Source organism: Hyaena hyaena, unplaced genomic scaffold (assembly GCF_003009895.1).
Source record: "Hyaena hyaena isolate Hyena2069 unplaced genomic scaffold, ASM300989v1 scaffold_256, whole genome shotgun sequence".
NCBI lineage: Eukaryota > Metazoa > Chordata > Mammalia > Carnivora > Hyaenidae > Hyaena > Hyaena hyaena.
Window position 1 is genome coordinate 55,309 of NW_024080885.1, and position 15,628 is coordinate 70,936.

The window sequence follows — 15,628 nt, forward strand, 5'->3', positions numbered from 1 at the left end:
GGTCACCATCACACAAAGATTTGGGGTAAGTTTTCTTTGTTTCGGTTTGTTTTTTGTTTGTAGCCATCCCAAAGTACTGCATATACACACCCTCTTAAGATTTGGGTTGGCGCCTGGGTGGCTCAGTCAGTTAAGCATCCTACTTTGGCTTAGGTTGTGATCCCAAGGCTCATGAGTTAGACCCCCATCTCTGCCTCTGTGCTGACAGCTCAGAGCCTGAAGCTTGCTTCAGATTCTATGTCTCTCTGTCCTCCTCTCTCTCTGCCCCTCCTTCACTAGCACTCTGTCTCTTTCTCTCACAAAAATAAACTTTAAAAAAGATTTTTTAATAAATAAAAAAATATTTGGGTTGGCATAGATGGAGTTCTTGGCTTTGGGCCTTTGGCAGGGGTTAGGAGATAGGGGAACAACTCTGATTTTCTTTTCTTTTTGGTCTCAACACTTTCCCAAGTCCCTGTTACTTTAATTCTTGCCCTTAACAAGGTTACGAAAAGATGATTAGATCAAGAAATGTCCTGACACCAGGCTATAGAGTGTAGAAGTCACAAACCCTGTTCAGTCCTTCTCATTAAACTCTGGGCTTTATTTTTTTTTAATACGACCATTACATATTACACAAAAATAAAAGTCAAATGAACTTGATATTTATAAATTATTAAATAAAAATACAGGAATATATATTTATATTTATAGAGCTTTTTCTTTTCTTCTAAACTAACCAAATCTGTTCTCTCGCCATTTTATGATTTAAAAAAGTAAAATAGTATATACCCTAGAATAAGTGGGGAGTGGGATTAATAATCGCAGGAGCTAGTTGCCCTACTTCTGCTCCTTCCTTGGCCTAAGCAAAGTCCCTATATGTCCCTTTGGGCTCTGGAGAGCAAGAAACACCCTCTCCACCTATTTAATCTCTGAAAAATGGCAATTAGATTTATTTCCCTTATTTAAAAAAAAAATGAAATAGATTTAAAAATTGGGAGCCATACTCAGCCTTCCTGGCCAAGAGCTAATCCCAAGGAACTATATGGCTCTAGAAGAGAGTCTCTAGTTTTCCCTGACAGAAGAGTCTCTGGGGTTTCCATTGCCCCTCAAGCTAAAAAGGACAGGACAGTCAAAACTGCCCACTACGGTCCCATCCAAGCTATGCTTCTGGGAATCCAAGCCCTTTACCCTTTCAGAAAACAACCTCTCCTTCTCCCCAGGTGTAAAGGCCTCAGAGCAGGGCATTTCGGTTACCTGACCATGGTCCCTGCTGCTCCTGTTTGCTAAAGGCCCCCAGGAAAGTTAACAGGGATAGGTGGTCTTGTGGTAGAGGGGAGGGTGAAGAGTCTGCCCCAAACCTGGGGGAGCACAGGCTCCAATTTGGAGCTGATGGTCTAGTCAGTGGTTTTCCAACTTTATTTTTTCAGCAGCAAACCCCTTAATGCAAATAAAATCTTACCCTGAACCCCGATATGTAAGACAGCTATGAGGGGAGCTATTCTGTTTGAGGACAAGTAGCCCAGCCTGCTTAGCAACCTCCCCCACCCCGCTTTCACCTCCCCAAGGCCTCCTGAGGCAACCCCTGGGAAACCTCAGAGCTCTGCCAAGCAGTCTGAAAACCACTGGTCTAGTTTGTCCTGAGCAAGTCAGAGACCTCACCCCACCCCAACTGCCTGCCACAGACCAGCTCTGAGTTTCTGGTATCAGCATACTCACGACGGACCAAGTGGCGCATGCAGTCTTCCACCTCCCCTATAAATACCACTAAAAAGTGCAGCCCTCTCTCAAAAGCAAAAGTCTGGGCTAAACACCTGAGGCCAATTTTGGTCCCACATTCTTGTGAGTACAACTATGTTGCCACATTTTGGGACCAAGTGAAAATCCCAAGAGTCAACCATGGTCTAGCTAAGCTGATCAGTGCTCAGGATCAAGGGCAGGGTTCTAGAGCACTGTGTCTGAAGTCAGCATTGGAGAGCAGCAATTTTAGCACCTTGGGAAGTGCAGCAGTGAAGTCTGGCTCAGGGCATGCATCTGGAGTGAAATCATTTCTTTCTCAAAAGAAAAAACTATAATCAGAATCTGTTCTAGAGGACTGTGAGCTCTAAAGTTAACGTCCTCAGACTCAGAGGTACAGACAAGTAACACCCATGCAAACAGCGTGGCTTCAAAGAAAATATAAATGCTTCTAGGTCGTGGTAGGTACTCTAGAACCCATATACCTGGCCCTTGATAAAGCAGCACCAAAGCTTACTGCATGGAATAGGCCAGTCACGGAGTATAGGTCACCCTCACACCTATGGGAGTTCAGAGCTGGAATGTTCCTCTCAAGGCATCAACAGTCTCACTGAGACACAGTGCAGGACCCAGACTAGATCAGCATTTACCTCCACGCACTCACAAGGAAAATTAGAGTCCCAATTTAGAGTTTGAATTTGGGTACAGATGGTCCCAGAGACAGGGAACGCTTTAGGCACCAGTGTGCCCCAGTGGGAGAGGAGGGTGGCAGGTAAGTCCAGCTCCCCACCCACCCCCACTTGCAGACTCCTCGGCCTTGTTTTCAGTCAGAGCCCAGGAGGCAGCAGCAAGTGCATGATGCACAAGGAATGGGGATGGTGAAGCAACTGGGCCAACTACAGAACTTCTCTCCAAAGCCCTGCAAATGAGTTTCTGTGGAAAAGTGCCCAAAGCCCTCTTCTGGATACAGTGTTTCTCCCATAGCCTTGAGGCATCAGGACAAGGAAAGGGGGAGGAGGGGGCAGAGAACTGCCCCTTGTTCTTGCCACTTCAACGGGAATGTTTTCTCCGTGAATGTGGCTGCCACCAGGTTAGACAAGCAGCCCAGCATGCACACAAGCGCACGTGCACATGCACACGCATGTCCAAGCAGCCAAACATCACAGCCACCTCTCCCTATCACCTGAGAACTCCAAGCTTCCATTCCAAAGGTTGTGCCTTCTGTGTTTTCCCCAATGTGTTTCACTCATCCAATGGAGACACAACCCTTTATGCAAGTCCTCCTTCCTTAGGGCTACAAAGTAAGCTCTAGTTATAGTTTTGTGTGCCTATACCTATAGGCATGATCTCTCCCACCTCCTCCCAACCCTGGAATGACTTCATCTCCTGGCCTCCTCACTTTCCAAATACATCCCCCATTGTCTCCAGCTCAGCCCTCCGACTGCCTGCCTGGCACACACAGCTCCTTCCCACAGTACCCTGCCCCTTCCCATCCCCATTCCATGCCCATCCATTCACCCTACTTCTTCCAAGGGCATTTCTCTTGTTCTGTTCCTGCTCTCCTCTCCCCCAGCTACACCTAGCCCCACCTGGCCCTGGACTTTCTCACTTGCTAGCAAAAAAGGCTCCTACAGTTACCAGGGCCCCCAGTGCCACGGCCCCTGTCAGCACTGTCCTCACTGAGGCCCAGTTCCCCTCCCGCAGACGCCGCGCCTCCTCCAGGGCCCCGTCCCCGTATAGAGCTGTGAACTCCGCCTGTGGGAGAGAAGGGAAGTAGGAGAGAAAGAAGGAGAAAGGGATATCAGGAGAGGAAAGAGTGGAGGAAAGAGGAGAGGAAGAGTTCCAGTTCCATCCACTGCAAGCACTATCCCATATCCAGCTCCTCTCCAGCCAAAGCTCTACTGGCTGCAAGCCCCAATCATCCCCCATGAGCGCCTGGCTCATCTGCCCTCTCTACCTCAAGTGAATCCCAGCCTTTCCCTGGCCAAACATTTTGCTCAGAACTGGCATCCTTTCCCAAGGCTTTCCTGACTACCACCCATCCCTGATATCCCCTGCCCATGCCACGTACTCTCGTGTAAAAAGCTCCTGACAGCTGGATGCCATTTCCCTGCAGGCACTGTGTATTCTCTCCTCTGCTTTGGACCATGAGCCCATCCAGTAATGACTGCATGGCAGCCCTGGAGTGCAGAGTCCAGCGTGACACCCATGGTGAGGGCAACTGATTCCACCCAAATAAGGAGACTCAGCCCCCAGCCTCCAGCCAGAACCCTGGTCTTCCCTCTGGAGACCATCTTTGCAGAGGGGTGTGCAGAGCAGCAATTGAGAAGCTTCTTACCCAGCCCCCACTGCTGTGGATCCAGTCAGCCAGCCGTGTCTCCAGGTAGGCCACCATCCATTCTTGCACTTGTCCCACAAGTGGCTCCATCTCCTTGTTGACACTCTCAGCACACAGCGCGGCTCCAAAGACAAAGAAGGCCACAAGGCGGCCCCAGTTGGGGCCTCCTTGGAAGAGTTCATCAGAGACCTGGGTGAAGCGTTGCTGGGCTGAGCCAGGGGTCACATGCAACTGGGCTGCCAAATCAGAGAAGGTGCGCCGGAAGCGGGTCTCAAACTCATCTCCAGCTGCCCGCATGGCTTGATGCAGTGGGTCAGCTGCTGGGCCCTCCCCAGGGCCTGCTCCACAAACATAACCCTTCTGCCTCAGCTTATAGCCTACAAAGTCTGCCACTAGAGCCCGTGTGTCTGGGGCTGAGGCTGGGGTCGCCATCCGGGCAGCTGTAAGAGTCAAGGATGAAAGACCGGCATGAATATATGGTCAGAGAGCCAGAAGGTGCACTTCAGGCTTGGCCAACCCAGTGAGAGGTGGGAGGAAATGCTCAGAGACCACTGGGCAGGGAGGGGCAAGAACATGGGAATTAAGTCAAGGTGAGAGGCCAGAGCATGAGGGGCTGGCCATTAATTTGTAATATGTCAAATTAAATGTAAAACAAGTAAATTTTATTTTTAAAATACTTTAGATTCTTTCCATAATAAAAGAACACCTACTCTATAACACCCCTACAAACCCCCTTTCCACAATACACACCATTTTGGCTTAGGGTCTTAGTACCTCCCCAGAGGGAAGATGTGAAGATGCTGCCAGAGGCCCAAGATGGGGGAGGAGACAGGGGCTGAAGGAAAAGGTGGGATAAGCAAAGGACTGCCAGGGACAGAGAAGGAAGGGGACACTCACCCAGCCTGGATGGCAGCTCTTAGGACCCAGCGCTGGTGGCAAGGAGCCCCCAGCTGGGGCCTTTCATCCTCCTGGCCAGCGTGGAGCCCTGGGAAGGGGAGGGGGAAAGCAGAGCTAGGCGGGGAAGGCCTGGGATCTCGGTCTGGACTGAGAAGGCTGGGGTTGCAGCTCCCGGGACCGGCCCCTGCCCCCAACGTTCTACCAGCTGTGTGGCCGAATCCATGTTTAATGACTGTCCTCCCGGGAAACCCAGGGCCAAGGGCTTCCTGCCGACACCATATCTACTCCCGGGTCCCCCCAGTGCAGTCCAACAGCCCAGCTCCTCCTTCACCCCCACCCTCAGCAAGTCTCCAACCCCGCCTGCCTGCCAGGTTAGGGATCTCACGGGTCAGGCCGCTGCCAGGATCCGGGCCGTTTCCTGGTGCAGGAGCTGGGAGGGAGGGAGAGAGGGAGGAAGGGAGGGAAGGAAGGAGGGAGGAGAAAGGGGGGGTGGGAGGGAGGGCCCGGCGCCGGGTGATGATGGGGCCCAGAGATGCGTCCAGAGAGAGGGGCGGGGCTGGGAAGCAAGCTTGGGAAGGGCCACAACTCCGGAAGACAGAGGGCTGCTGGAGGCCAAGAGGAGCTGGGTGGAGAGGACACAGAGGGCCAGGCTGGGCTCCTGAGCCTGAAGGCTGCCCAGAGAAGCCGGTTAGGCCTCAGGAAACCTCGGAGCAAATTCAGCATTTCCAGAAGGTCTCTGATGTTCCACGCACTTGTTGAATTTCTCCAGCCCTGGAGTGGATGCCTGAATTAGAGGAGCAGTTCATTTCAGTGGGAACTGCCTGCCAGGTGCCTCGCCCTGTGGTACTGGCAGACATGACACCGACACCGGACATTTCACTTCCTTATTTCTCCAAGAACTTTAACCCAGTAGTTGCTTCAGGGGCTGGAGGTTTAGTCAGGCATCAAGACTTGGATCACAAGTAGTTTCTGCAGGTAACCTTTCTTCACCTTCTTTCATCTTTTTTCTTTCTTTTTTTTTTTGTAATCAGATTGGTTTTCATTTTACTTCTCTTTACTCAACACATGAACTTATTCTCATTAAGACAAGTTCAAACAATATAGAGGTATAAGGGGAAAAAAATACAAGTCTTCAATCTGCCTCCTTATACCCTTTGCACAATTCCACCTCCCTTCCTGGAGGTTGCCAATGTCAAGGTTGCTGTTTGCCCTTCTAGATAGATAGATAGATAGATAGATAGATAGATAGATAGATAGATAGGCAGGCCCCTTATTTATACATGGCAATATATTTATACAAGGCAGTTCACAGGATATGAAGCAGTCTGACCACAGGTGATCCTCAGGAGAGTTCTCGAGCATACTGACTGGGCCCTGCCGGCTCAGGCAGCTGGCACTTCCTTCGGCTCCATTTGGAGGGATCTCTAGCCAAAGGCTAGAAAGAGGCAACCCAGTTCTTTCCTGCTGGTTCCCTTTGCTTCTACCTCCAGGTCAAACCTTGATATTCCTACCTGCCCCCCCAGTCACTGGATAAGAAAGGTCGTTTCTGTAACAATAATAGTAACAACTAATACATTTTGAGGACTTATTGGGTGCTAAGTACTTTCTTTATGTGCATGATATTTTAGCCTCACACCAATCCCTATGCTGTTTGATCCCCAACTGTGGATGAAGAAAGTGAGGCTTGGAGAGAATAAGTAATTTACCCGAAGCTGTATACTTAGAAACTGGTACTCAATTTTGTTTGACTTTAATGTTTGTTTATTTTTGTGAGAGAGAGAGAGAGAGAGACAGAGCATGAGCAGGAGAGGGGCAGAAAGAGAGGGGGACACAGAATCCAAAGCAGCCTCCAGGCTCCAGCTGTCAGCAGAAAGCCGGACACAGGACTCAGACCCATAAACTGCGAAATCATGACCTGAGCTGAAGTCAGACACTACACCAATTGAGCCACTCAGGCGCCCCTCAATTTTGTCTGACTTTAAGTTTGTCTTAACTTTACCTGTATTGCTATCACGTCATCTCTTTTTCAGGTAATCAATGTTGTTATCACACCGTTTACAAGTCCAAACTCAGTTATCCCTTCCATTATGAATGAACAGCAGATTCCACACCTATATAACTGTATCCTTTCAACCATCCTCATTTCTTCTTTGCTGTTTGGCTGATCATCCATCTGCCACCAGCAAGGCTGCCTTCTTCTTTAGAGAATAACCTAGTCCAGTCCTTCCTGTGCAATCCTGATTTCTTCCAAGACTCTTACTTGAAATAAAAACATTTTTAGGTCTCAGAATCTAAATACATTTCTTTATGTCCACCTGTTTATTTATAAGCTCTGTGAGAGCAGGAACAGAATTTTATTCACTTTTTATGTCCTTCTGGCCTAATAGGCCCTCAGTAAATGTTTATTGAACAAATCATTCAGTGCCTCTGGCCAGTTATTGAGTAGGCCAACACTGATGTTTGAAGATAACTATAGTGGCTGTTTAAGAAACAAAGACTGAGCTATAAAGAAGAAAAAAAGAAAAGAAAAACAAAGATTGATTTGGAATAGAGATTCAGTGTCAGTCTGATGAGCAGCCAGAACACAGTGCCTGGACCAACACAAATTATACCCAGTCCAAAGCTGTGTATGTCAAGGATCTTCTCAGACCAATACTATGGAGCCAAGGAATGGCAATTCAAACTATAGACAAAGCAAAACTGTTTTCATCAGAAAACCTCAGGCCATATAGGCCCACTATGAACCTTATCTATTCCTTCAATGATATATTTTACAAGAGCAAGGAAGACAGTTTTAAAATGCTTGACTGTAGGGGATTCTAGGTGGCTAGTCACTTAAGTGTCCAACTCTGAATTTTGGCTCAGGTCATGATCTCATGGTTCATGAGTTCAAGCCCTGCATCGGGCTCTGCGCTCACAGCAGTGGAGCCTGCTTGGTATTCTGTCTGTCTGTCTCTTTCTCTCTGCCTCTTCCCCACTTGCTCTCTAGATCTCTATCTAAACAAATAAAAAATAATAAAATAAAATGCCTGACTGTAACACAAATTAGTATGTTACTTTACACCCTAAAATAGGAAAAGAATATATATATTCTTTCATATATATATTATATATTTTATACATTTTTAAATATATATAAAAGAATATATATAAAATATATATAAAAGAAAATATATAAAATTCTTATATATATATATATATATATATAAATTCTTTTATCTTTTATGTATATAAAAGGTTCCTGGCTTTTTAAATGATTCCTGGCTTTGCTAAGGTTAATAGTGGACTTAAATGCAAACAGGAATGGATTGTATAATAAGATAGGATGTGTCTGTCTCACTGTTTATGTCCAACTTAGTCACTTGGGATTTTACAGTTAAACTATCCTGCTGCTTTAAATTTAGAAATTCCATTTCTAGGGCACCTGAGTGGCTCACTCTGTTAAGCATCCAGCTTTGCTCAGGTCAGGATCTCAAGGTTCCTGGAGCCTGCTTCAGATACTGTGTCTCCCTCTCTCTGCCCTCCCCCGCTCTCTCTCTCAAAAATAAATAAACATTAAAAAAATTCCATTTCTACTCTAAGATTCCTCATTACAATACTCTGAAGATGTTAACTATTACTACTAAATGTTTTAATCTTATAGAACCAAGTGGGTAAGAAAGCGGGCTCTAGAGCTGGACTGCTGATATTCTAATCCCAGCTTCTCAATTATTATGTATGTGACCCAGGGCAAGAGTCCTATTTCCTCTCTCCCTCAGTTTTCTCATCTGTAAAGTAGGCATAATAGTACTCCCTACTCTTGAAGGCTGTTTATGAGTTAGTATTTGTAAAACTCTTACAACTGCACTTAGTACATTTGTGCCTGGGGGGTTCAGTTAACCATCTGTTATCGGGATTCGATGAATACTTGGGATTCTCTCTCTGCCCCTCCTCTGCTTGTACTGTCTTTCTCAAAATAATTAAATAAACTTTAAAAAATCAGTAGGGAATTTAGACCAAAAAAATACTACACAAAATACTTCACATCTGTTTTTTCACTAATGTAAAACAAAATGAAGGAGAAAAACCAGCTCTGTGGCCCTGTTGGAAGCTCCCACTGAAACGAGAACCCCACAGTCTCAGGTCCAAAAGAGGTGCATGTCTATTCATTCAATAATTTGAGAGCCTACTACGTGCTGAAACTGATCAGGAATCAGACACAGCCTCTGCCCTCAAAGGACCTGCAGTGGGGTTAGAGATCAGAACTCTAATCTACTTTTTCACAGACGAGAAAACTGAGGTCCAGAGAAGTTATGCCTTGCTCAAGGTCACACAGCAAAATATTACCAGAGGAGAGACCGGAGTGTCTTCCCACATCTCCGTTCAGAACTCTTTTCCAGTGGACCATTCCACCTTTTTGAGGGTCACATCTCAGCTACTATTTGAGATACTACCTAGTTTTCATGACCTTCCCTTCTGTGGACCATTGTCACCCCCGCTCCCAAACCTGGAGCCTAAGGTTTAGAAAAGAAAAAGGTGATCCCTGAAGAGAAAGGGTTTAGAAAACGGTAAACCCTGAAAAGAAAGTCACACAGTGGGCATTTTGAACCATACTCTGCAAGAAAAGGAAAGGTTACTCTGTCCTCCCAGCATTAACTCTTCCGGTGCCGGAGAGGTTGAGGCCGTTTAAAAAAAAAACAAAAAACAAAAACACCTGAGTGGTCTCACTCAGGACCGAAAGGGTAGATCTCCGCCCCCTGGTACAGCAGAGAAGACAGATGGGGAGCCACCTGTCAGAGGACTGTGGGCGGGGGCCGGGGCCGAGAGGGCCGCGGGACCAGAGGGTGAGCGCCGCTGAGCGCACGCTCAGAGCAGACAGTTCGCAGGAGGCAAGAGATGATGGTCTAAAACCCTGGAAGCTGGCTTCCAGAGCAGGGGGAAAGGTAGTCACGGAGGGGAGGCAGAGCTACAGGGGGTGGAGGATCCTGGAGGTGACAGCAAGGAGAGTACGCAACGGCAAGCGGAAGCTCCAGCTAGGACGCCGGGCGGTCGGGCGAGAGGACAGCTGGGCAGCGCCGAGGCGCTGCGGGCGGGCCCCGCCAGGGCGGGGGGTGCCATGTCTCGAGAGCGGCCCCCCCGCACCGACATCCCGCGCAACCTGAGCTTCATAGCCGCGCTGACGGAGCATGCCTACTACCGCAGCCAGCGGCCCAGCCTCGAGGAGGAGCCGGAGGTGGAGCCAGGGGAGGGCGGGACGCGCCTCGGGGCCCGATCCCGCGCTCACGCTCCGAATCGGGGTCGCCGGGCCCTCTCTGCGCCAGCCGGAGGCGGCGGGATCCGGGTACCCCGCAGTCGCAGCCCCGACACCCGCAAGAGAGTGCGTTTCGCCGACGCGCTTGGGCTGGAGCTGGCCGCGGTGCGCCGCTTCCGCCCCGGAGAGTTGCCCCGGGTGCCCCGCCACGTGCAAGTTCAGCTGCAGAGGGACGCCCTCCGCCACTTCGCGCCGTGCCAGCCTCGCGCCCGCGGCCTCCAGGTAGGCAGGCGGCATCGGCACGCCCCTTCCCCGGCACCTCCCCAACCCAGCCTCGGCAGCCGGCCGATTTATCAAAGAACACCCAACTCCATCCCCAACCCTAGGCTTGCTCTCGCTCATCCCTTTAGGTGCCACTCTCCCAGCTGGGCTCCACTCCGACTGCCGGACGCCGGGGTCCGCTTCGGATTGGTCCAGTGCCTCGCCCTGACCCCGCCCTCTGTCTCTCCTCTCCTCCCCACCCCCTCAGGAGGCTCGCGCCGCCCTGGAGCCCGCTAGCGAGCCGGGCTTTGCCGCCCGCTTGCAGGCGCAGCGCATCTGCCTGGAACGCGCCGAGGCGGGCCCGCTGGGCGTGGCCGGGAGCGCGCGCGTGCTGGACCTTGCCTACGAGAAGCGCGTGAGTGTGCGCTGGAGCGCCGACGGCTGGCGGAGCCAACGCGAGGCCCCCGCCTCCTACGCCGGCCCGGCCCCGCCCCCGCCTCGCGCGGATCGTTTCGCCTTCCGCCTTCCCGCGCCACCCATTGGGGGCGCCCTGCTTTTCGCCTTACGCTACCGTGTGACCGGCCACGAGTTCTGGGACAACAACGGCGGCCGTGACTATGCTCTACGGGGACCCGAGCACCCCGGGAGTGCCGGAGCCCCGGAGCCCCAGGGCTGGATCCACTTTATCTGAGACGCCTGCGGCCTACGGCGCCAAAAGCAAAGGCACCCAGGGGCTGGGGGAGCCCGAAGATTAGGCTGGGAAGAATGAAAGAAACCGAAATTGGCTGGGAGCTGTCCAAGAGACTCAAATGGGGGAGGGCGAGGAGGACGGGAGAATTCAAAGGGGTGTGGGAGTGGGCGGAATCTACGAAGGTCGGGAGGTGGTGGAAAACATTAGTTGGATATGAGTGATAGTAACCCAAGGCATAGAAGAAAGAAAACCAGAAAGGGCGCTGGAGGGATTAGGAAGAAAAAAGAGCCAAGATTAGGGTTGATGATGATGACCTATTCCGTGAGCTGACACTGGGAGAATGTAAGTGGGTTCGTCAGGCCTAGGAAATTGAAGGTTAAGGTATCTCTTTGGGATTAAGGAGGTATTATGTTTGAAATAGGAGCCCACCCTACTTAAGTCATTTGGAGTGCTGGCTCATTCCCTCTCTTACCTGCCTTTGCCACCTCAGATCCCTAGCTCTGCCCATCCTAAGCTTTAACTCAGCCATAATTGCCTTGCTAAAGTCCCAGGATAAGTCCCCTGTTAGTCCCGAAGATCCCAGGCTTCATTCTTCCCTGACTGGCTAGGGAGCAATGGCAGACCCCCTCCGCCTCCAAGGCAGTCCTGGGATTAAAATGAAGGCAAAACCAACTCCAGGCCTGTCCTTATAGCCAAATAATGTCGTGCCTGAGGAGTTGGTACACTCAGGGGCTTCCAGAAAAATGCCGGCCTTACCTTTCTGGGGTGCCTTTTAGTGATCTCTAAGCACTTTATGGACTGTATTTGTCAAGGAACAGTGAGTCACAAGAATCACTGTAATTCTGCCTCAGACGGAAAGAGTCACTGACTAGCTGTATTACTTGGGGCAATGTTACTTCACCTCTCTGGGCCTCAGTATCCTCTTTGGGAAATTAGGTTTTGATTAAGTGATCTCATACAGCTTATTCTTGCTCTGACATTTTATGATCTATTGAGTGGCAGAGTGTGGACTAGAAGCCACATTCTCCAACCTACAGTTGGAGTACTACAGGTCAGAACACAAAGCATCCCAGCATTTGATTGAGGATGGGTTTTCCAGTTTTTGACACAGATACTCCAGAGCCCAAGAAGCATCCTATAACCAGCTTGCAACCTTATGGTATTCCTGGGCCTTTTTCCAACTGCAGCTCATCCTCTGCCCCTTTGCCTTTTTTTGCTCTTGCCCCCACAAACTCCCAGTCTAGGTGCTCTGAGAGAGCTTTGAGTAGGTGCATCTCTGTTGGGGAAAATGATGTTTGGGAGCCCCAGAGATGAAAGGAAACAGTGTTGAGGCTCTCTTGAGGATAAAGAATTATGGATATAAGAAATGGAGAACATTTCAAATAAAAAACAAAGCTACTTGATAATTAAATGGTACCAGAAGATGGCAATTCATTCCATACCCTGAGCAAGCGAAATGGGAAAGCAGGACTCTCCTACCCATTCACAGTCATGCCTTAGGTCTTCCCTCCTAGTTAACCTCTGCTGGTAGTTTTTACTTTCCTGTTACCCTATTCCTAAGCTCTTTGCTTTTTTTCTTTCTTTGTCCCTCTCTCTCATCACTTTCATTCTTTTAGCATATAGGGTATTTACCTTCATTTTCTCTTTTCCATTTGCCTCCCTCTTCATCCTTGTTGATCTCTGCTATTCCTTCTCCCTCCAGAAGGGGTGGAGAACCCACTTCCTTTTCTCCAAGACCATGGTTGATCCACCTTCCTCCCTCAGGCTCCTTCTTGACAGTCTTCTCGAAGGGAGAAGAGGGAATAGAAGCAGTTCCTGATGTACATGAACAACTGCTCCCAGGTAACCAGCTCCCTGTACACTTTTTCTCAGAAATTTCTGAATCCCCCTCCTCCTTATTACTAAGTCAGAGAATGCATGCACACGAGCCCACACATGTATTCAGAGCAGAGTATGGGGGTTTGTTATCCTGCCCCTCCTGTCCAAAGCCTTAGTCCTTTGAAGGCCGAAAGAGAAGAACCCCAAGTCACTTCTCACAGAAATGCTGGCTTTACCATCATCCTCATCTAATGAAGAAAACAAAGAATTTCATGCATTTTGTGGAACACCTTTAGGTCAAAGTACTAGCAGAGTGAAGAAAGAAACTGCTGGAAGCCACAAAGCAATGTGCTTTTTAGTCATCAACAAAGAGCCCAAAGAAGGTTGATGGAGAGGGAGACTGGGTCGAGGCTCAGTGTATAATAATCTCTTGCCTAATGTGTATGCATTTTTGTTATGTTGTATTAACAATCACAATAGCTCACATTTACTTATCTGCTAAGATCTGGTGTTTTGCATGCAATACAATCCTCAGAACAACCCTATCAGTTGAGTAATATCCCTATTTTAGAGCTTAGGCAACAGCTCAGAAAAGCTCAGTAATTTGTTCAAGATCACATAGCTAGGAAATGGCATAGCTGAGATTGTGAACTCAGGATATCTCCAGAGCTTCTGTGCATAACCCTGTGATTATAGTTCTTCCTTTAAAGACCAAACTGACAACTTGGCCATATATGATCTCTTATTAGGAAAAGACCACAGTTTCTAACTGCTCTGCCTTCCCATCCTCCCAGTCTCCTGAACTGGCTTAGAGAAGGCAAAGCACTGAGGGTCCCAAGCTCCATCCAGGAGCTTGCTGCTGTCTCCTGTAACAGTCCCAGCTCTGCAGAATCAGCAAGGGACCATCCTGCCTGCCTGCTAGAGAAATCGGGAGCCCACCTGAACTCCAGCTTTTCCATACATTGGGATTCTCTCCTGGCCCTAACCGACTCTCTACACGTGTTGGCGTGTCATGCCCCTTTCCACTTCCCTGAGTAGTTTTGAATTGACCAATCCCAAAAGTTTCCACTAGAAGGTATCCCTGACTAGGACAATTGCTGAATGGTCTCTCTGCAAGCGTTGATACTACTGAGTAGATAAATGTAAACTGGTTGGAGATGGAACGAAGAACAATCCATTTTTCCCTGAGGTTTCTCAGTAAGAAGTACCATGGTTCACCCACTGCCCATTCTCAGCTTTATAGAACCAACAGACGAATCTTCTAGTTTTCCTATATAGAACTGCCCCAGGGCCTGGGGGTAAACTGACAGTCTAATCTGATATGGGAAACACTAGGAGTTTGGTGGAACCTTTAGAAAGGTATTATGTGTTAGGCATTGGGATGGGGACTTTCCCCTAAAGGCTAATGACTATATGAACAGGAGCAATTTGGGGTATAACACGTCAGCCATAGACTGGGAAGTGTTTTAAGAAAAAACATTACCCTGGTCAGGGGCTTAGATCCTTGAAGCAACACAACTGGACCACTTTGCCTGTTTCTCCTGTCCAGACCTCAGATGTCTTCCTACACTTAGCTGTCTGATAGCCTTCCTCGTTCTTTTGGTTCTCTTTATGAATGTAGCTCATCATTTATTGTCACAATAAACCCTAACTCCTAAACTTTCCAATCTAATTCCCACAGTCTCTTGCTTCTAACACTTGTGTTTCTCTGGAGCTCCTCTGGATCCTTGCAATCCAAAGGTCATAGAAATCAGAGACCAGGAAAAACTTGTCTTTAGAGACCCCTGGGTCGATGCTCCACTACAGATGCAGATATGAGAAGTGACTTCCACAGGGTCAGAGAATTTGTTAGTGCCGCTCAAGATGGGGCTTACCCTCAGTCTTCCTGAACACATCCCATTCCCAGGCTATAAAACAGGCCTCTACATAGTCAAACCTGCGATTTTTCATGGCGAGGGATAATATCTGAAATGTTTCATTTTCTCCTGCTAGCTTCCATTCCCTTCCCTGTCCAGGCATGAAAAGAAACAAAAGGCACTTTTGTAGTTTTCTTTGTTTTCCCAGCCTTGGCACTTCTTTGGGTGATATTGCTAAGGGACAGTGAAGTTGCTAAGAAGATGGTATAATCCACCCATTGACTAACCTGGAAAGGAAATTAAAGTTTGCTTTGTGAATCCCCCCAAATAACTGTTCCCTTCAGGCCCTCCCAGAGTGTCCTCATACCCTTCACAGTGCAGCCATGTTCACTGGGCCCCAAATGCATTAGTTTTGTGCCTCACTTCAGCTTCCTCATGCAACTGCCCTCCCTTCTGGATAAAAGACCTCATATTTGAAATAAAGTCGAAATATGAAAGTATATCATACGATACTGAGAAACTGTTTGTTTGGGGCAGAGGGTGGCAAGAGACCCAGAGGCGAGATTCCTCTCTCCCAACCCCCATTTTTGGTCACCTCATTTTTCTATCTGCTGGTGTCCTATTGCTATGCAAAAGGTGGATGGGCAGAAGATATGGAGGAGTTGGACAGCCCTGGTAGATGGCACCCCAATACAATCCCACCACAATTTTGGGTCGTAGTGGGAAAGTTACCACGGTCCAGCTCTAGTTCCTTGGCACCTATTACCAATTCCTGGTGCAGTTAAAGGGTACTGCTTGGGTAGAAGCCCTGAGTTTCTCCT

General features: G+C 48.7%; 2 protein-coding genes across 2 annotated transcripts; one reads left to right on the plus strand and one right to left on the minus strand.

Moving 5' to 3' along the window:
* Window positions 1-554: 554 nt before the first annotated feature.
* On the minus strand, window positions 555-5,420 carry BCL2L2 (BCL2 like 2). Its single transcript, XM_039245147.1, has 4 exons — window positions 5,337-5,420; window positions 4,952-5,039; window positions 4,055-4,494; window positions 555-3,471 (listed from the first exon to the last, which is right to left on the minus strand). Exons 3-4 carry the CDS (start codon window positions 4,484-4,486, stop codon window positions 3,322-3,324), a joined length of 582 nt encoding a protein of 193 aa, XP_039101078.1. The 5' UTR covers window positions 4,487-4,494; window positions 4,952-5,039; window positions 5,337-5,420; the 3' UTR covers window positions 555-3,321.
* Window positions 5,421-10,046: 4,626 nt separating this feature from the next.
* On the plus strand, window positions 10,047-15,307 carry PPP1R3E (protein phosphatase 1 regulatory subunit 3E). The gene is made up of 2 exons (XM_039245244.1): window positions 10,047-10,463; window positions 10,711-15,307. The coding sequence occupies exons 1-2, from the start codon at window positions 10,047-10,049 to the stop codon at window positions 11,131-11,133; spliced, it is 840 nt and encodes a 279-aa protein (XP_039101175.1). The 3' UTR covers window positions 11,134-15,307.
* The last annotated feature ends 321 nt before the right edge of the window (window positions 15,308-15,628 follow it).

Excerpts from the sequence above, each read along its gene's own strand:
- PPP1R3E (XM_039245244.1), top strand. The coding sequence starts at position 10,047 with ATGTCTCGAGAGCGGCCCCCCCGCACCGACATCCCGCGCAACCTGAGC. Across the intron at positions 10,464-10,710 it reads CTCGCGCCCGCGGCCTCCAG|GAGGCTCGCGCCGCCCTGGA; the intron begins GTAGGCAGGCGG and ends CCACCCCCTCAG.
- BCL2L2 (XM_039245147.1), bottom strand. The coding sequence starts at position 4,486 with ATGGCGACCCCAGCCTCAGCCCCAGACACACGGGCTCTAGTGGCAGAC. Across the intron at positions 3,472-4,054 it reads TCCACAGCAGTGGGGGCTGG|GCGGAGTTCACAGCTCTATA; the intron begins GTAAGAAGCTTC and ends TCTCTCCCACAG.